This window comes from Castor canadensis, chromosome 8 (genome assembly GCF_047511655.1).
Source record: "Castor canadensis chromosome 8, mCasCan1.hap1v2, whole genome shotgun sequence".
Classification (NCBI taxonomy): domain Eukaryota; kingdom Metazoa; phylum Chordata; class Mammalia; order Rodentia; family Castoridae; genus Castor; species Castor canadensis.
This window is the reverse complement of record NC_133393.1, coordinates 79,550,462-79,572,161: the sequence shown is the minus strand read 5'-3', so window position 1 is coordinate 79,572,161 and position 21,700 is coordinate 79,550,462. Positions and strand designations below refer to the sequence as shown.

At 36.5% G+C, this 21,700-nt stretch overlaps 1 protein-coding gene across 3 annotated transcripts in view; it reads left to right on the top strand.

Moving 5' to 3' along the window:
• Positions 1-21,700, top strand: part of Gxylt1 (glucoside xylosyltransferase 1) — a 60,020-nt gene that overhangs the window by 24,997 nt on the left and 13,323 nt on the right. For all 3 annotated transcript variants that reach the window (XM_074083141.1, XM_074083143.1, XM_074083142.1), the window contains 3 exons: positions 335-586; positions 15,117-15,240; positions 15,650-15,822. In XM_074083141.1, the coding sequence (XP_073939242.1) occupies positions 335-586; positions 15,117-15,240; positions 15,650-15,822 (549 nt within the window). The remainder of the gene's footprint in view (positions 1-334; positions 587-15,116; positions 15,241-15,649; positions 15,823-21,700) is intronic.

Sequence of the window (21,700 nt, the reverse complement as noted above, 5' to 3'; positions counted from 1 at the left end):
GCTGGAAGATGTTAGCCTAGAAATAAGACCATAGACTTGAGCCAGATGGCCTTGATTTCAATTTGGCTGTACCAGTTACTAGTTGATACTGGAATGATGTAAATTAGTATATCTTCTGTAACTAAAATTAGTATATCGTCTATAACTAAAGCTCCTTTTATTTATCTATTTTTTAAATTAATGAATAGAATTAGGGGCTGGAGGAGAGTGCCTCCCTAGCAAATGTGAGGCCTTGAATTTGAACCCCAATACCAAGTTAAAAAAAAAAAGAAAGAAAAAGAAATTCATAAATAAATAGAATTATAGCTAATTATTCAAACATCTCTTCTCATAGCTAATCCTGAAAGAAGTTGATTCACTATTGTATGTTGACACGGACATCCTATTTTTACGACCTGTTGATGATATTTGGTCTTTACTGAAGAAATTTAATTCCACACAAATTGCTGCAATGGCACTAGAACATGAGGAGCCTCGAATAGGATGGTATAATCGGTTTGCTAGGCACCCATACTATGGGAAAACTGGAGTCAACTCTGGAGTTATGTTGATGAACATGACGAGAATGAGAAGGAAATACTTCAAGGTAAGCAGCTGATACAGGTAGTTGTTTAGCCTTACTCTTTTCTCTTGAAATCGTTTGCTTTCCAATTTAGTTTTTTATAAAAATCCAGACTATTCAGAACTCTTCTTTTTTTTCCTTTTTATTATATTATTGTTGTACATTGTGACATTTACAGAAGCACTTAAAATATATCTTAAATTCACCCCCTTGCTATCATTCTTCTTTATCCCCCCCCAGAATTTTTCTCTTTAGAGTAATTGAAGAAAAGCCAATTCAAAGCATTCTATTTAGTAGAGCATTACAGAGAGTCAAACCAGATGGCATCGTGCACAATGAAGTGAAAAATCAACACACCAAGTAGTGAACAACATCTCCCTAGGTTGCCATTGCAGGAAGTAGTTGCCATTTAGTAGCTGTGCATCATAAGATACCTGAATATAAAGTGTGCTCATCTTAGGACAACACATAGTTGTGGTTGAGAGCATAAACTACAGTCTGTTGGTCTGGTTAAAAGCCATGCACCTTACTTAGGAATTCAGTGACCTTGGGTTAAGTTTTAACTATCTTGGGGCCTAAGTTTTCTCTATGAAATGGAATAAGTTAACAATACCAAAGTCTTAGGGCTTTTGTGAGGATTAAATGAGTTTAAAACAATAACTAACACATATAAGTGTTGACTGTTATGGTGCTATATTGGAAGTTAACTTAAAAAAAAAAATCCATGTTTGTCTCTAATCTTTCAAATTATGGGTTCGGTGAAAGAGGCAGACTAAATTCACTGCGTTCTGAATATATACTGTGTTCTACTGTTTACCAGTTTCATGTGGATTAGTTGGTTAGGGTAAGCTGCAAGTCATTGTAGTTTGTAGACTTTGGAGTAAAGTTGGCTTTATGTGTAGCTTTGCCACCTGCTCACTGTTTAACCACTAGCCAGCTAGTTAGCTTCCACATGTCACTTCTGTTGACTGAAAAGTAAGCACAATAAATGGGATTATCTAACTAACTTAGTTTAAAAGAGATCCTCTTTTTTTTTTTTTTTCATTTTTCTTTTATTATTCATATGTGCATACAAGGCTTGGTTCATTTCTCCCCCCTGCCCCCACCCCCTCCCTTACCACCCACTCTGCCCCCTCCCCCTCCCCCCCCCAATACCCAGCAGAAACTATTTTGCCCTTATTTCTAATTTTGTTGTAGAGAGAGTATAAGCAATAATAGGAAGGAACAAGGTTTTTGCTGGTTGAGATAAGGATAGCTATACAGTGCATTGACTCACATTGATTTCCTGTGTGTGGGTGTTACCTTCTAGGTTAATTCTTTTTGATCTAACCTTTTCTCTAGTACCTGTTCCCCTTTTCCTATTGGCCTCAGTTGCTTTAAGGTATCTGCTTTAGTTTCTCTGCGTTAAGGGCAACAAATGCTAGCTAGTTTTTTAGGTGTCTTATCTATCCTCACCCCTCCCTTGTGTGCTCTCGCTTTTATCATGTGCTCATAGTCCAATTCCCTTGTTGTGTTTGCCCTTGATCTAATGTCCACATATGAGGGAGAACATAGGATTTTTGGTCTTTTGGGCCAGGCTAACCTCACTCAGAATGATGTTCTCCAATTCCATCCATTTACCAGCGAATGATAACATTTCGTTCTTCTTCATGGCTGCATAAAATTCCATTGTGTATAGATACCACATTTTCTTAATCCATTCGTCAGTGCTGGGGCATCTTGGCTGTTTCCATAACTTGGCTATTGTGAATAGTGCTGCAATAAACATGGATGTGCAGGTGCCTCTGGAGTAACAGTCTTTTGGGTATATCCCCAAGAGTGCTATTGCTGGATCAAATGGTAGATCGATGTCCAGCTTTTTAAGTAGCCTCCAAATTTTTTTCCAGAGTGGTTGTACTAGTCTACATTCCCACCAACAGTGTAAGAGGGTTCCTTTTTACCTGCATCCTCGCCAACACCTGTTGTTGGTGGTGTTGCTAATGATGGCTATTCTAACAGGGGTGAGGTGGAATCTTAGCGTGGTTTTAATTTGCATTTCCTTTATTGCTAGAGATGGTGAGCATTTTTTCATGTGTTTTCTGGCCATTTGAATTTCTTCTTTTGAGAAAGTTCTGTTTAGTTCACTTGCCCATTTCTTTATTGGTTCATTAGTTTTGGGAGAATTTAGTTTTTTAAGTTCCCTGTATATTCTGGTTATCAGTCCTTTGTCTGATGTATAGTTGGCAAGTATTTTCTCCCACTCTGTGGGTGTTCTCTTCAGTTTAGAGACCATTTCTTTTGATGAATAGAAGCTTTTTAGTTTTATGAGGTCCCATTTATCTATGCTATCAAAGAGATCCTCTTAAGATATGTAGTACAGAGCATGACACTTGGTAAGCAGATTTTAAACCTTAGCTAAAGACTGACTTCTAAGCAAACATCCACTGTTTTCCTTTCTGTTTATTTCTTTATTTCTAGTTAGAAGTAAATTAAATACTAAGAGATATTAGGCCTTATGAACCTATATGTATGTTTTTAGATGTATATATTTTCCATATGTTATTCTATGACTTCTAGTAGATTAGAATTGACATCATGAGTAATTTCTCCCTTCTACATGTCTGTTTAAATCCTTACCTCATTTAGGAAGGGACGAACTTGTTCAAAGTACCCTATATGAATCTGAAATTTTCACAATGCAATGCTCTTGCACTGTTAATATAAAATTAAAAAAAAAATCCTCACTTCATTTAGTTGTGTTTCCTCATTTTTGCTTAGGCTGCAGAACTGCTTCACCATGTACCAACATGTTAGTCTTCATCACTCTGATATTGTATTGATCTGATAAACCTTACTTTATAAGCCTTTCATTTTTGAAACTTTACAGAATCTTGTTTTTAATACAGCTTTGTCTTACAGAATTGATGCATTAATGAGACCAGTGCTAGGTGACTTCTGTCCTTGAGTAACAAAGAATATCTTTCTTTAGTTTGTCATTGTGTTATAATTTTTATGGAGCATAGCATTTTACTAAGTAAAACCGGGATAATAATATGATTTCTTTTTTTCTGATTGTTAGACTATGCTTGTTAATACTATACCAGAAGATGGTGCTGTAAGATTATCTGGAAAGAAACAATGTGATTTCTCAATAACTGCATTTGAAATTTGTATAGTTATGGGAAGTTTAATGTTGCAAGGAACTGGAGTGATGCTTTAATATCATTTGATTAAAAAAATTAAAATACAGCTATATAGTTCAAATTCACTACTGCTTTTTTGCTTACCTTTTATTTACTTAAATACCATTCTTAAATACCTCAGTAATTTCTCCATCTCTCTTTTCTTTTTGTTTGTGGCATATTTTAAGCCAGCTACAGATGTGGATGTGGGGGTTGAAATAATTTCTAAGCTTTTGAGCTTTTTTCTATGTGTGTTACTGATTTTATGAAGAGAAAGAACAGAGGGTTGATTTACATAAATCCAGTAGGTAGAATTTACTTCATAGCTACCCTCCATGTGTTAATAAACAACTCTGTTCTTGCCCTGTAAGAACACACTTAGATTTACATCATTTCCAAATATTGTTCATTTGTGATGGCTGAGATGATTCTATAAAATGTCTTAATTTTTAATTTATTTTCTCATCTATATTTTTCTTGATAGTTTTCCTGTCTATCTGTAGCAAACATTGCCTTGGTTTTTCTTATTCTGTAATTTCTATAATTAAGTTTAGATCTTTAGCCATGTAACTGGATTACTTATAATCACTTCTCAAATTATTTCATATATATCCATGCATGTTACCATACAGAAAGTCACAGATTGTCCATTTAGAATAAAGGTCATATTTTAAATTCTCTGCTTTGTTGTTACCTGGTTCCTGCTGTTCAGTTTCAACCTGATAAAGTAGAGTTACATATATATATATGTAAAGCTAAAATAATAAGTCTACTTTTTTGTTCTTTGTATATCTTAATTCTCGATAGGCAGTGATGCCACATTGGTTAAGTTATTAATATATTCTTTGTTTTTTGTGTAATGATTATATTTACAGTGTTGAATCCTTATTACTTTTTGAGCTGGGTACTCTCTGTAGCTCAAACTGGCTTTGAACTTGCAATCCTTTTGCCTTAGCCTTCCCGGTGCTTGGATTACAGGCAACCATGCCTAGCTATATATTTATATATTTCAGTTTTTCTTAATTTTTTTTTTAATTAGAGAAAATCAGAAGAATAGAAATTAGGCTCTTTTGGAATCCTTTCCTTGAATGTTTTCCGTACCCTGTTTGTGGCCTGCCATATGTTACTTTGTAAAGTGTTTTTTGGTCTGTTTTCAACCTTGTGAAGGCAGGGTATGTCTTTTGTACATCTTTATATTCTGAATATTTAGCATGATGCTAGACACAAAGTAGCACCTCAGTAGCCAGTTACTGACAAAGAACAATCAGGTGAATGTTTTAGAAATGAGGCCATAAATGAATTGTTGAAGAATACTTGAGAATACATTGTATGAGGTAGGCTATATGTACCATGGGCTGACAGTGATACATTTTCAAGGCATATATATTTCTAAATATGAAACTAGTTGACGTAAATATACATAAGCATTATGGTAGTAGAATTGCTAAAATTAAAACTTTCTCTGTTTTAAAAATTACAGAAGGGCTAAGTGTGGTGGTGCATACCTGTACTCTCAGCTACTCAGAAGAAGGTAGGAAAATCACAGTCTGAGTTTAGCCTGAAGGAAAGTACTGAGGGTGTAGCTCAAGTGGTAGCACGATACCCAGCAAGGGTGAGTCCCTGAGTTAATTCCAAAACTAAATTAGGCTTACAAAAATTCAGTTTGTTGTATGTAGAATAAAAAGGTAAGACCCTCCCCACATATAAGGAAAACTATACACTTCTGAAGAAAGAGATTGAGGAAGACTATAGAAAGTGGAGAGATCTCCCATGCTCATGGATTGGCAGAATCAACATAGTAAAAATGTCTATACTCCCAAAAGTAATCTACATGTTTAATGCAATTCCCATCAAAATTCCAATGACATTTATTAAAAAGATTGAAAAATCTACCATTAAATTCATATGGAAACACAAGAGGCCACGAATAGCCAAGGCAATACTCAGTCAAAAGAACAATGCTAGAGGTATCACAATACCTAACTTCAAACTATGTTACAAAGCAATAGCAATAAAAACAGAATGGTACTGGCACAAAAACAGACATGAAGACCAGTGGAACAGAATAGAGGACCCAGATATGAAGCCACACAACTATAACCAACTTGTCTTTGACAAAGGAGCTAAAAATATACGGTAGAGAAAAGACAGCCTCTTCAACAAAAAGTGCTGGGAAAACTGGTTAGCAGTCTGCAAAAAACTGAAACTAGATCCATGTATATCACCCTATACCAATATTAACTCAAAATGGATCAAGGATCTTAATATCAGTCCCCAAACTCTAAAGTTGGTACAGGAAAGAGTAGGAAATACTCTGGAATTAATAGGTATAGGTAAGAACTTTCTCAATGGAACCCCAGCAGCACAGCAACTAAGAGACTGCATAGATAAATGGGACCTCATAAAGCTAAAAAGCTTCTGTTCATCAAAAGAAATGGTCTCTAAACTGAAGAGAACACCCACAGAGTGGGAGAAAATATTTGCCAGCTACACATCAGACAAAAGACTGATAACCAGAATATATAGGGAACTTAAAAAAAATAAAAAGACCCTCCCCACATACATCTCTTCCCAGTTTCGTGCTATTGTTCAAAGTGATTCTATAAACTTGTTATGTTCTCTGAACCTTTTCAAAAATGTATTTTGAAAAAAATACACATATATATTAGCACTTATTATAGCACCCTTTTATACAGATCTTCAGCTTGGGTTTTTTTTTTTTTTTTCATTTACTAATTATATAATTGGCTGATTTCTGTGTCATTACACACAATCACATTTTTAGGGTGTATATGATATTTTGGAGAATGGGTGGTTTAATTTTATTGTCTTGTGTTTGAACTCAGGGCCTTGTGCTTGCTAGGGAAGTACTCTTCCACGTGAGGCATGCCCCCAGCCCTTTGGGCCTTAATTATTTTTCAGATAGGTTTTGCTTTTTGCCCAAGACTGGCCCTAAACCATAAATGTTCTACCTTAGTCTCTAGCATAGCTGGGATTATAGGTGTGAACTGCCATCCCTTGTTCTTTAAAATAGGATCTTGCTAGCTTTTTTTCTGTCCAGGCTGATTTTGAACAATTCTCCTATTTCCACCTATATAGTAACTGGAATTGCAGGTATTAACCACCAGGTAGCTAAAAAATAATTTTTAGTTGGTATTTTCCTTATGTAGAATAAAATTCCAGTACTCCAGTATGGTTGTAAATCTTTTCATATAATTTTTAGACATTTGTGTTTCTGCTGTTTTTTTGTCCATATCTTTTGTCCATTATTGGCTGTCCTTCCATTGTTCACATTGACACGAACTCCTTTATATATGATACCCTCCTCACTAAACTCATATCTCATTGTTTTTCATTGGTTATTTTAGATAATGCTAGGTTATGTCATCAGCAAATAATATTAGTACTTTTGTCCACCTCCCCACCCCATTGAACTCTATAATTTTTCTTTGGTAGATTTTCTCTGAATAGATATATTTTTAAAATATATATGTAATCAAGTACATATTTGATTTTTAATGGTTAAATCTGTGTATCATCCAAATGTGTGTGTGTGTGTGTGTGTGTGTATTTTTTGTTTGTTTGTTTTTAAGATGAGGACTATGTCCTTCAAATGCATATAGTTTTAGTATCTTGATCTGTATCAGTTGTTTAGGGTTAATCCTGTTAATATATAATGATAAAAAGTGCTGGGAACACTGGCACATGGTACATGCTCAGTGTTAGCTATTGTTACTATTACCATGGTCACTATTATTTTCAGACTGATCATTTATAATTAGAAGTTCAGAGAGATCATTTGAAATTGATAAATCGAGTAAAAACATACATACGACTAAAGTCAAACACTAAAACACAATATGCTTTCCTAGCACCTGGGAGCCAGAGACAGGAGGATTGTCTTCGCCTGTGGTTTGGTACTGCCTGTTCTCTCATGATTTTGTTTGCTTTCATTTTCTGTGTGCAGAATTCCTTGAAGAATCTTTTGTAGTGGTGGTTTGGTGGTCATATATTGTTTTAGTTTCTGTTTATTGTGGAAGACTTTTATTGCTCCATCTAGTTTTTTTTTCCTACCCATTTTAATATTCTTGCAATAAAGTTACGTTAAACATACAATAAACCTTTTCAGATGCAATAACACTATTCAGTATGTTTTTTTCTTTTCTATTCAGTGATGAATTTTATTTAATTTTTTTATTCATTCATGTGTGCATACATTGTTTGGGCAATTTCTCCCCCTGGCCCCTCCCTCTCTCCTGACCCCCCTTGCTTCCAGGCAGAACCTGTTCTGCCCTTTTCTCCAATTTTGTTGAAGAGTAGACATTAGCAATAATAAGAAAGACATAGTGTTTTTGCTAGTGCAGATAAGGATAGTTATACAGAGATTCCTAATTGCTTCCATGCACAAGTGTATTACAACCTGAATTGATTGATCTCTACCTGACCTCTTCACTACTTCCCAGTCACCTTCCCATATTGACCTCTGTCATTTTAAGGTTACTGTATTAGCTCCTTTGCAGTGGGGACATCAAACACTTTCAAGTTTCAGGTTTCCTGCCTATCCCAATTTCTCCCTTAGTGTGTGACCCAAGTCCAACAACATTGCTGCCTTTGCCCTAGATCTAAAGTCTGCATATGAGGGAGAACATAACGGTTTTCGGTATTTTTCTGAGCCTGGCTAACCTTGCTCAGGATGGTGTTCTCCAGTTCCATCCATTTACTTGCGAATGGTAAGATTTCATTCTTCTTCATAGCTGAGTAAAATTCCATTGTGTATAAATACCACATTTTCTTAATCCATTCGTCAGTAGTGGAGCATCTTGGCTGTTTCCATAACTTGGCTACTGTGAATAGTGCTGCAGTAAACATGGATATGCAGGTGCCTCTGGAGTAACCTGAGTCGCATTCCTTTGGGTGTATCCCCAGGAGTGGGATTGCTGGATCATATGGCAGATCTATGTTTAGATTTTTAAGACGCCTTCTTACTGTTTTCCAGAGTGGTTGCACTAGCTTGCATTCCCACCAGCAGTGTATGAGGGTTCCTTTTTCCCCATGTGCTTGCCAATACTTGTTGATGGTGTTTTTGATGACAGCTATTCTAACAGGGGTGAGGTGGAATCTTAGTGTGGTTTTGATTTGCCTTTCCTTCATGGCCATTTGAATTTCATGTGTTTTTTGGCCATTTGAATTTCTTCTTTTGAGAACTGTTTAGTTCAGTTGCCCATTTCTTTATTGGTTCATTGATTTTGGGAGAGTTTAGTTTTTTGAGTGTCCTGTATATTCTGGTTATCAGTCCTTTGTCTGTTGTATAGCTGGCAAATAATTTCTCCCACTCTGTGGGTGGTCTCTTCAGTTTAGAGACCATTTCTTTTGTTGTGCAGAAGCTTTTTAATTTTATGAAGTCCCATTTGTCCATCCTCTCTCTTAGTTGCTGAGCTGCAACTAAGGAAGACCTTGCTTATACCAATTGATTCCACAGTAGTTCCTGCTCTTTCCTATACTGACTTCAGAGTTTTATGTCTGATATTAAGGTCCTTTATCCATTTTGAGTTGATACTAGTACAGGATCATAAACATGGATCTAGTTTTAGTTTTTTGCAGGCGGATCACCACTTTTGCTAGCAACGTTTGTTGAAGAGGCTGTCTTTTCTCCATCATATATTTTTGTGCCTTTGTCAAAAATAAGGTGGGCATAGCTGTGTGGATTCATATCTGGGTCTTCTATTCTTTTCCACTGGTCTTTATGTCTGTTTTTTGTGCCCGTACCAAGCTGTTTTTGTTGTTACTGCTTTGTAATATAGTTTGAAGTCAGGTATTGTGATACCGCCTGCATTGCTCTGTTTGCTGAGCATTGCCTTGGCTATTCGTGGTCTCTTGTGTTTCCAAATGAACTTTAGGGTAGATTTTTTAATGTCTTTGATGAATGTCATTGGGATTTTGATGGGAATTGCATTAAACATGTAGATTGCTTTTGAGAGTATAGCCATTTTTACTGTGTTGATTCTACCAATCTATAAGCACAGGAGATCTTTCCACCTTCTTTAGTCTTACTTGATCTCTTTCTTCAGTTCTCCTTGTAGAGGTCATTCACATCCTTTGTTAAGTTTACTTCTAGGTATTCTTTTTGAAGCTATTGTAAATTGAATTGTTTCCATATATTCTTTCTCAATTTGTTCATTGTTGGTATATAGAAAAGCTAATGATTTTTGTAAGTTGATTTTGTATCTTGCCAACTTCCTGAAGCTGTTTATGGTGTCTAGGAGTTTTTGGGTAGAGTGTTTTGGGTCCTTAAGATATAGGATCATGTCATCTGTAAATAGGAATATTTTGACAGTTTCTTTACCTATTTGTATTCCTTTTATTTCTTCTTTTTGCCTAATTGCTCTGGCAAGGAATTCCAGTACTGTGTTGAATAGGAGTGGGGATAGTGGGCACCCTTGTCTCATTCCTGATTTTACGGGAAATGGTTTCAGTTTTTCTCCATTAAGTATGATGTTGACTGATGTTTGTCATGTATAGCCTTTACAGTGTTGAAGTACATTTGTTTTATTCCTAGTTTTCTTAGAGCTTTTATTTTGAAGTGGTGTTGGATCTTATCGAAGGCTTTTTCTGTTATCTATTGAGATGATCAAGTGGTTTTTGTCTTTGCTTCTATTAATGTGCTGTATTGCATTTATAGATTTGCATATGTTGAACCACCGCTGCATCCCTGGGATGAAGCCGACTTGGTTGTGGTGAATCTCTGATATGTTGTTGGATTTGGTTTGCCATTATTTTATTCAGGATTTTTGCATTGATGTTCATTAAGGAGATTGGCTTCTAGTTCTCCTTTTTGGAGGTGTCTTTATCTGGTTTTGGGATAAGTGTAATACTGGCTTCATAAAATGAGTTAGGCAGTGTTCCTTCCCTTTCTATTTTGTGGAAAAGTTTAAGGAGAGATGGTGTTAGTTTTTCTTTAAAGGTCTGACAGAATTCAGCTGAGAATCCATCAGGTCCTGGACTTTTCTTTTTTGGGAGACTCTTTATTGCTGCTTCAATTTCAATTTTGTGTTATAGATCTATTCAGGTGATTAATATCCTTTTGGCTCAATTTTGGATGGTCATAAGTATCTAGAAATTTGTCCGTTTCTTCCAGGTTTTTAAATTTGTTAAAATATAGGTTCTCAAAATAGTCTCTGATGATTTCTTGGATTTCCATGGTATTTGTTGTTATCTCCCCTTTTGCATTTCTGATTTTAATGATTTGGGTTTTTTCTGTCCTCATTTTAGTCAGGTTTGCCAGGGGTCTGTCAGTCTTGTTTATTTTTTCAAAGAACCAGCTTTTTGTTTTGTTGATTCTTTGTATGTTTTTTGTTTGTTTCATTAATTTCATCCCTTACTGTTATTATTTCTCTCCTTCTGCTTGTTTTGGGATTTGCTTGTTCTTGTTTTTCTAGGAGTTTGAGATCTTTTTAATATATGCATTCATGGCTATAAACTTTCCTCTTAGGACTGCCTTTGCTGTGTCCCATAGGTTCTGGTAGGTTGTGTTTTCATTTTCATTAACTTCCAGTAGCCTTTTAATTTCCTCTTTTATTTCATCAATGACCCATTGATCAATGAGCAATGTGTTGTTTAGCTTCCAATTGTTTGCATGTTTTCCACTGTTGTTTTTGTTGTTGAGTTGTAGTTTTAATGCATTGTGATCAGAAAGAATGCATGGGATTATTTCTGTTTTCTTTTATTTGCTGAGGTTTGCTTTGTGCCCTAAGATATGATCAATTTTGGAGAAGGTTCCATGGGCAGCTGAGAAGAATGTATATGGTGCAGAAGTTGGATGAAACATTCTGTAGACATCAGCTAGGTCCATTTGATCTACGATGTGATTCAGTTCTAGAATTTCTTTATTGATTTTTTTTGTTTGGATGACCTCTCTATTGGTGATCGGGGAATATTAAAGTCTCCCACTACCATTGTGTTGGCATCTATATATGTTTTTAGGTCCTTCAGAGTATGTTTGATGAAATTGGGTGCGTTGATATTGGGTGCATATAGGTTGATAAATGTTATTTCCTTTTGGTCTATTTCTCCTTTTGTTAATATGGAGTGTCCTTCTTTATGTCATTTGGTCAATGTAAATCTGAAGTCTACTTTGTTGGAGATAAGTATTGCTACTCCTGCCAAGCAATTGGCTTGGTAAATCTTCAGGCCTTTCACCCTAAGCCAGTGCTTGTTTCTGTCAATGAGATGCGTCTCCTGTAAACAACAGATTGTTGGATCTTCCTTTTTAATCCAGTTTGCCAAATGGTGTCTTTTGATGGGGGAGTTAAGTCCATTAACATTCAGTGCTAGTATTGATACAAATGTGGTGATTCCTATCATTTAGTTGTTTTGCTCTTTAAGGGTTTGATTGTGTGCAGCTGAATTAATGTTACTCTCTGATTCCTTGTCTTGTCTTCTCTTGTGGTTTGGTACTGCCTGTCCTCTCATGGTTTTGTTTGCTTTCATTTTTTGTGTGCAGAATTTCTTGAAGAATCTTTTGTAGTGGTGGTTTGGTGGTCATATATTGTTTCAGTTTCAGCTTATCATGGAAGTCATTTATTGCGCCATCTATTTTGTTTTTTTTTTTCATTTTTCTTTAATATTCATATGTGCGTACAAGGCTTGGTTCATTTCTCCCTGCCATCTATTTTGAATGATAGTTTTGCTGGGCAGAGTATCCTAGGGTTGAAGTTATTTTCATTCAGTGCCCAGAATACCTTACTCTGTGCCCTTCTTTCTTTTAAGGTTTCCGTTGAGAAATCTGCTGTGATTTTGTTGGGTTTGCCTTTGTATGTTATTTGTTTTTTTCTCTCCTATAACCTTCAGTATTCTTTCTCTATTCTCTGTGCTTATTGTTTTAATGATAATATGTCATGGAGTAGTTCTATTTTGGTCAAGTCTGTTTGGTGTTCTGGAGGCTTCCTGTACTTGCATGGGTATAGCTTTCTCTAGATTTGGGAAATTTTCTGTTATTATTTTGTTGAATATATTACAAATCTGTCTTGCTTGCACCTCTTCTCCTTCTTCTATGCCCATGATTCTCAGGCTTGGTCTTTTGATGGAGTCGGTGGGTTCTTGCATATAACTTTCACAGGTCTTGAGTTGCTTGACTAATAGCTCTTCAGTTTTTCCTTTAATTTCCATTTTTATCTTCAGGTTCTGAGATTCTGTCTTCCACTTGTTGTAGTCTGCTGGAGTGGCCTTCCATTGTGTTTTGTTTTTCTGTTTCATTTTTCTGAGGTTTTCCATATCATAGGTCACTTCCTCTTTAAAATTGTCCTTTTTTGTCTTTAATTCATTTATCTCTCTATTTATAGTGTTTCACTTTGGTGTTTATTTAGGGCTCCTATGAGTTCATTTATTTCTGTGTCTTCTCGTATTTTTTTATTATTATTATTTTTTGTCTTCTCTCGTATTTTTTTTTGGTGTCTTGAAATTTCCTGTGTGCCTCTTGGATGTTTTGGTTAACCATATCTAGTAACATCTCCATGAAATTCTCAGTGATTACGTACAGGATTTCTTATTTGAGGGTGTTCTTGTGGGCATCATTGGGTTCCTTGGTGGTGTTTATCTTTGTTTTGTTGGAGTCTGGAACTGGGTATCCATTTTCTTCATTTCCCTCTGAATTTTGTATTAAATTGTTTTTGGTGGGGAGAATGGTTTCCATGCCTTTTTCATCTTCCCATCACTCTGCTTGGTACTGTTCACTATATTTTTGATAGGCTAGTTGGTGGTTTCAGTCATCTGTTTTCTTCCCCTTGGTTTAATTTTGTTTTCTGGCTTTATAGGGTTTGTAGCTAAGTGTGTGTGTCTGCTATTTCTGCCCCTGGTCTGGGTGTAATTTAGCATTAACTAACTCACAATAGTAAAACTAACAAAACAAAACAAAACAAAACAAAATAAAAAAGCCCCAAAGAAGTCACTGGGGAGCTATGAACAAACAAACACAAACAAACAATCAAGAAACAAAAACAAACACACAAAAGAAACCTCCAGTTTCAGGAACAATTGAATTTCAGTTTTATTTAACTTCTGGTGTTACTCCTCCAGCATCCAGTCCTGGTGTTGGTATTTAAGTGGAAGCTCTGTTGTAGTCTTGCCAGGTGGTTGTTTGTTTTCTTCTGTCTTTCAGTGGCAGCTGCTTAATCAGCTCCTCCCTCAGTGAGGTGTGGCAGTTTAAGTTTGTATTTTGTCTTCAGGTTCAGGGGATCAGCTCTGTAGCCCACTAGCGGTCCTGCCTTGGAGTTGGGTTTTTGCTGTGCTGGTTTACTGGGGGCTTGTTTCTTTGCCTTACCCCTTTCTCTGTGCCCACTTTTTCTGGACAAGGTCAGTGATCTGTCAGCGGCCCCCTGCTGTCAGCGTGTGTGGAGGTTAGCCGATTGTTTTTCACTTTGGTAGTATAGTTTGACTTTTCATGTTGCTCATGTTGCTGGGGGAATACCTCATGACGCTTGGTGCTCACCTGTTGGTCTGTCAGATGTCTCCTAAGCAGGTTTGGAGCTGGCGTCTGGTGGCGTGGGAGCCCTCCTGTTTTCTCAGTGTAACATGGTGTGGAGAAGCTTTGTACAGGCTGGGGGCTCATGGTGTCGAAGTTTTGATTCTCCTTGGTGCTATATTTCTGCCAGGTGTGGCTCCAGCACCTCAGGAAGGTTTTTGATTCACGGAGCTCATGCAGTCTGCTTCCGTGCCCTAGTCGCCATATTCTAGTTTTGTGTCTTATTTGCAGTACAGTAGCCCCCATTATCTGAGGGGAATATGTTCCAAGATCCCCTGATGCCTGAAAGGTTGGGTAGTACCAAACTGTATTCGTGCAGGGCTGTGTTAAAGATTAATGTATAAATTAGGCACAGTAAGTGGTTAACAACAATAACTAATAGGAAAATTATAGTAGCTACCAAATAAAATTTATATTTTCTCTCACAATAATCTTGTCCTTTAGATCTTGGTCAGTTTAACATACTACTTTTTCTTTCCTTTTTTGTTTTTTTTTGGTGGTACTGGGGCTTGAATTCAGGGCCTCATGCTTGCTAGGCTTGCTATGCAGGTTCTCTGACACTTGAGCCACTCAGCCAGCCCTTTTTCTTTGCTTTTTAAGACAAGAACTTTCACCATCTTAAAATTAAGGGGTAGTAGTAATTGTTACTTTCTCTTTCTTTGCTGACTTTTAGTATTACCATCGCTACATGTAGCTTTTGTTATCTACATCTACAGGGCAGTCTCCTCTCATTTAGAATTATACTAGATTTTGTGATAAAAGGAGTTTGTATTTTTCTTTGTGGCTCTCTAATGGTTGCTAATGAAAGAATGAGGAATTGTCATGCTTCCATTTAGACCTGCAATTCTGAGACTCTTTTTCATGTTCTTATCAACAGAATGATATGACAACTGTACGGCTACAATGGGGAGACATACTTATGCCATTGCTTAAAAAATATAAGCTAAACATCACATGGGGTGATCAAGATCTGTTGAATATCATGTTTTTTCATAATCCAGGTAATCATTTAAATTCCTTTTATTCTTTACATTTGTAAAAACAGTCACAGATGATAGTTAAAAAGGAAGAAATGTATTTATTTGATTTTGACTTATATTAATTGTTGTCATATTTATTTACATTTGAGACAGTAAGACCTTTTTCTTGACTGTTGATTTAGTTGGAAGAAATCTAAATGTTAAACATGTTTTCCACCATCTTTCAGTCTTTTTCTTTAAGAGCTGTATTTTATTTTTTGGTGGGACTGGGGTTTGAATTCAGGGCTTCATGCTTACAAAGCAGGTAGGTGCTCCACTGCCTGAGCCATACCGTCAGCCTAACAGCTGTATTTTAAACTAAATATTTGCAATGTTTTCTTTTTTTTAGACTTAGCGATATTTGCCTCATTGTTTGGTTTTCTTCCTGTAGAAAGCCTTTTTGTTTTTCCATGTCAATGGAATTATCGACCAGATCATTGTATATATGGAAGCAATTGCCGAGAAGCAGAAGAAGAAGGAATCTTCATTCTTCATGGGAACAGAGGTGTTTACCACGATGACAAGCAGCCAGCCTTCAGAGCTGTTTATGAAGCACTGACAAATGTAAGGCTTTGTTTTTTAACCTTTCATTTGAGAAAACATGCCAGCTTATGGAGAGTTTACAAAAGCAGTGCAAAGAAGTTCCTTAAGTGTTTTATTGAGGTTCATCTGTTACTAACATTTTATTCTGTTTGGTTTGTCATTGATTCTGTGTCTATAGATTGCATTTTTCTGAACCCTTTGCCTGAAAGCTACATATAGTGCTCTTTTTCACCCCTAAAAACATCAGTATATTTTTGTAAGAATAAGGACATTCTCCTACTAATCACAATGTAAATATTAAATTCAGAAAATTTAATATTGATACTTTAATCTGTCATCTATGTGTCTTTTTGTTACTTGATTAATGAACAGCTTTTTAGGTTTTTTTTTTTTAAGACATTGACATTTTTGGAAACTAGATCCCCTCTACCCTCACCTTTTCTTTAAAAATTGTTCAGATGTTCTTTTTTTTATTTTGTTCAGTGGGAGTACATTGTGGCAATTACAAAAGTTCTTAAAATATATCAAATATATCATATTTGAATTCACCCCCTCCACCATACTCTTCATTTTAGACTGACTGACGTTTCCTTGAGATTAGGTTCAGACTATCCAGTCCTGCTTAGAAGATTCTATGTGATGTTGCATCCTTTAACTGTCATAGTCACCTTTTTCTATCCCCCTCACGCACCAGTGATGTTGATTTTGACCACTCAGCTAAATGTTGTTCAGTTTCTCTTCAGTGTTGTCATTTTCCCTCTTAGAAGTAGTCTGTGGGGTAGTCTTTAGTAGCATGTAAATATTCTGCTTCTTTTCAAAACTTCTAGACTTAGCATACACTGCTGGTTCTTGCTGAAAACAGTCTTTCCCATGGCAGTTGTGGATTGATGGTCATCCAGTTCTAGTACTGAGTTCCCTACCTCACTTGGCAAGTCAGCATTCTATAAGGAAGAGCTGAACCCTCCATTATTGCCTGTTTTAATTTATCTCTAATCAGTATGAACTCTTTAGGTAATTACTTCCCATGATTTATTTTATTTTTTTGCAGTACTCGGGTTTAAATTCAAGGCCTTCACCTTAAGCAACTCCACCAACCCTCCTTTTGTGATGAGTGTTTTCAAGATACGGTCTCTTGAAGTATTTGCTCGGGCTGGTTTCAAACTGTGACCTTCCTGATTTCTGCCTCCTGAGTAGCTAGGATTACAGGTGTGAGCCACTGGTGCCTGGCTTCCCATGATTTATAATACGTTATTCCCTCCAATTATATTAGTGCTGAAGTTGTTTGAGATTTGACTGGTGGGAGCCTCCTTTGGCCACTTCTTGGACCCTTTTGACATGCCTCCATCTTTTTTTTTTTTTTTTTTAAATAACTCCTGTTTTCTGTTCCAACAAAAAAATTGCAGATTTATCTTCTACTTTGCTTGCCCTAGCTCTGAAATTAGCCATCTGTCAAAGGAGCTCTGATGCCCTTTAGTAGGCTCTGGATGTTGGGCGTGTTTATTGCTTTTCCTTTTTCAGTGACAAAGCTTAGACATAGAACACAGACACACAGAATCTTGTTCACCCTGACGCCTCCAATTCCAACCCAGTTCTCCAAAGCGCTGCCTTTTCCTTGCTGTGTTTTATCCCCTTTCAGTTCCACAGTTAGGATCCTGATCCCAACTTCAACACATTTCCTAGTTTGCCTAAATGTACAATATATTAAAATAATTCAGAATTGCTTTGTTAAAGCCAGGTTCTTTTTTTTTTTTCATTTTTATTATTCATATGTGCATACAAGGCTTGGTTCATTTCTCCACCCTGCCCCCACCCCCTCCCTTACCACCCACTCCTCCCCCTCAATACCCAGCAGAAACTATTTTGCCCTTATTTCTAATTTTGTTGTAGAGAGAGTATAAGCAATAATAGGAAGGAACAAGGGGTTTTGCTGGTTGAGACAAGGATAGCTATACAGGGCATTGACTCACATTGATTTCCTGTGCGTGGGTGTTACCTTCTAGGTTAATTCTTTTTGATCTAACCTTTTCTCTAGTTCCTGGTCCCATTTTCCTATTGGCCTCAGTTGCTTTAAGGTATCTGCTTTAGTTTCTCTGCATTAAGGGCAACAAATGCTAGCTAGTTTTTTAGGTGTCTTACCTATCCTCACCCCTCCCTTGTGTGCTCTCGCTTTTATCATGTGCTCATACTCCAATCCCCTTGTTGTGTTTGCCCTTGATCTAATGTCCACATATGTGGGAGAACATACGATTTTTGGTCTTTTGGGCCAGGCTAACCTCACTCAGAATGATGTTCTCCAATTCCATCCATTTACCAGCGAATGATAACATTTCGTTCTTCTTCATGGCTGCATAAAATTCCATTGTGTATAGATACCACATTTTCTTAATCCATTCGTCAGTGCTGGGGCATCTTGGCTGTTTCCATAACTTGGCTATTGTGAATAGTGCCGCAATAAACATGGATGTGCAGGTGCCTCTGGAGTAACAGTCTTTTGGGTATATCCCCAAGAGTGGTATTGCTGGATCAAATGGTAGATCGATGTCCAGCTTTTTAAGTAGCCTCCAAATTTTTTTCCAGAGTGGTTGTACTAGTCTACATTCCCACCAACAGTGTAAGAGGGTTCCTTTTTACCTGCATCCTCGCCAACACCTGTTGTTGGTGGTGTTGCTGATGATGGCTATTCTAACAAGGGGTGAGGTGGAATCTTAGTGTGGTTTTAATTTGCATTTCCTTTATTGCTAGAGATGGTGAGCATTTTTTCATGTGTTTTCTGGCCATTTGAATTTCTTCTTTTGAGAAAGTTCTGTTTAGTTCACTTGCCCATTTCTTTATTGGTTCATTAGTTTTGGGAGAATTTAGTTTTTTAAGTTCCCTGTATATTCTGGTTATCAGTCCTTTGTCTGATGTATAATTGGCAAATATTTTCTCCCACTCTGTGGGTGTTCTCTTCAGTTTAGAGACCATTTCTTTTGATGAACAGAAGCTTTTTAGTTTTATCAGGTCCCATTTATCTATGCTATCTCTTAGTTGCTGTGCTGCTGGGGTTTCATTGAGAAAGTTCTTACCTATACCTACTAACTCCAGAGTATTTCCTACTCTTTCTTGTATCAACTTAAGAGTTTGTGGTCTGATATTAAGATCCTTGATCCATTTTGAGTTAATCTTGGTATAGGGTGATATACATGGATCTAGTTTCAGTTTTTTGCAGACTGCTAACCAGTTTTCCCAGCAGTTTTTGTTGAAGAGGCTGCTATTTCTCCCTCGTATATTTTTAGCTCCTTTGTCAAAGATAAGTTGCTTATAGTTGTGTGGCTTCATATCTGGATCCTCTATTCTGTTCCACTGGTCTTCATGTCTGTTTTTGTGCCAGTACCATGCTGTTTTTATTGTTATTGCTTTGTAATATAGTTTGAAGTCAGGTATTGTGATACCTCCTGCATTGTTCTTTTGACTGAGTATTGCCTTGGCTATTCCTGGCCTCTTGTGTTTCCATATAAATTTAACAGTAGATTTTTCAATCTCTTTAATGAATGTCATTGGAATTTTGATGGGAATTGCATTAAACATGTAGATTACTTTGGGGAGTATCGACATTTTTACTATGTTGATTCTACCAATCCATGAGCATGGGAGATCTCTCCACTTTCTATAGTCTTCCTCAATCTCTTTCTTCAGAAGTGTATAGTTTTCCTTGTAGAGGTCTTTCACATCTTTTGTTAGGTTTACACCTAGGTATTTGATTTTTTTTGAGGCTATTGTAAATGGAATTGTTTTCATACATTCTTTTTCCGTTTGCTCATTGTTAGTGTATAGAAATGCTAATGATTTTTCTATGTTGATTTTATATCCTGCTACTTTGCTATAGCTATTGATGATGTCTAGAAGCTTCTGAGTAGAGTTTTTTGGGTCTTTAAGGTATAGGATCATGTCATCTGCAAATAGGGATATTTTGATAGTTTCTTTACCTATTTGTATTCCTTTTATTCCTTCTTCTTGCCTAATTGCTCTGGCTAGGAATTCCAGTACTATGTTGAATAGGAGTGGAGATAGTGGGTATCCTTGTCTGGTTCCTGATTTTAGAGGGAATGGTTTCAGTTTTTCTCCATTAAGTATAATGCTGGCTGTAGGTTTGTCATATATAGCTTTTATAATGTTGAGGAACTTTCCTTCTATTCCTAGTTTTCTTAGAGCTTTTATCATGAAATGATGTTGGATCTTATCAAAGGCTTTTTCTGCATCTATTGAGATGATCAAGTGGTTTTTGTCTTTGCTTCTGTTAATGTGGTTTATTACGTTTATTGATTTTCGTATGTTGAACCACCCCTGCATCCCTGGGATGAAGCCTACCTGGTCGTGGTGAATAATCTTTTTGATGTGTTGCTGAATTCGATTTGCCATTATTTTGTTGAGGATTTTTGCATCAATGTTCATTAAGGAGATTGGCCTATAGTTCTCCTTTTTGGAGGTGTCTTTGCCTGGTTTTGGGATAAGTGTAATAGTGGCTTCATAAAATGTGTTTGGCAGTTTTCCTTCCCTTTCTATTTCATGGAACAGTTTAAGGAGGGTTGGTATCAGTTCTTCTTTAAAGGTCTGATAGAATTCAGCAGAGAATCCATCAGGTCCTGGACTTTTCTTTTTGGGGAGACTCTTGATTGCTGCTTCAATTTCATTTTGTGTTATAGGTCTATTCAGGTGATTAATTTCCTCTTGGTTCAGTTTTGGATGATCATATGTATCTAGAAATCTGTCCATTTCTTTTAGATTTTCAAATTTATTTGAATATAGGTTCTCAAAGTAGTCTCTGATGATTTCCTGGACTTCCTTGGTGTTTGTTGTTATCTCCCCTTTTGCATTCCTAATTCTACTAATTTGGGTTTTTTCTCTCCTCATTTTAGTCAGGTTTGCCAGGGGTCTATCGATCTTGTTTATTTTTTCAAAGAACCAACTTTTTGTTTCATTAATTCTTTGTATGGTTTTTTTGGTTTCTATTTCATTGATTTCAGCTCTTATTTTTATTATTTCTCTCCTATTTGTTTTGGGATTTGCTTGTTCTTGTTTTTCTAGGAGTTTGAGATGTATCATTAGGTCATTGATTTGGGATCTTTCAATCTTTTTAATATATGCACTCATGGCTATAAACTTTCCTCTCAAGACTGCCTTAGCTGTGTCCCATAGGTTCCGGTAGGTTGTGTTTTCATTTTCATTGACTTCTAGGAACTTTTTAATTTCCTCTTTTATTGCATCGATGATCCATTCTTCATTAAGTAATGAGTTATTTAGTTTCCAGCTGTTTGCATGTTTTTTGTCTTTACTTTTGTTGTTGAGTTCTACTTTTACTGCATTGTGGTCAGATAGTATGCATGGTATTATTTCTATTTTCTTATATTTGCTGAGGCTTGCTTTGTGCCCTAGGATATGATCTATTTTGGAGAAGGTTCCATGGGCTGCTGAGAAGAATGTATATTGTGTAGAGGTTGGATGAAATGTTCTGTAGACATCTACTAGGTCCACTTGATCTATTGCATATTTTAGATCTTGGATTTCTTTATTGAGTTTTTGTTTGGATGACCTATCTATTGATGATAATGGGGTGTTAAAGTCTCCCACAACCACTGTGTTGGCGTTTGTATATGCTTTTAGGTCTTTCAGGGTATGTTTGATGAAATTGGGTGCGTTGACATTGGGTGCGTACAGATTGATGATTATTATTTCCTTTTGGTCTATTTCCCCTTTTATTAGTATGGAATGTCCTTCTTTATCTCGTTTGATCAATGTAGGTTTGAAGTCTGCTTTGTCAGAGATAAGTATTGCTACTCCTGCTTGTTTTCGGGGACCATTGAAAGCCAGGTTCTTAACTACTCAGGAGGTGGAGATCATGGCTCAAGGCCAGCCCAATCAG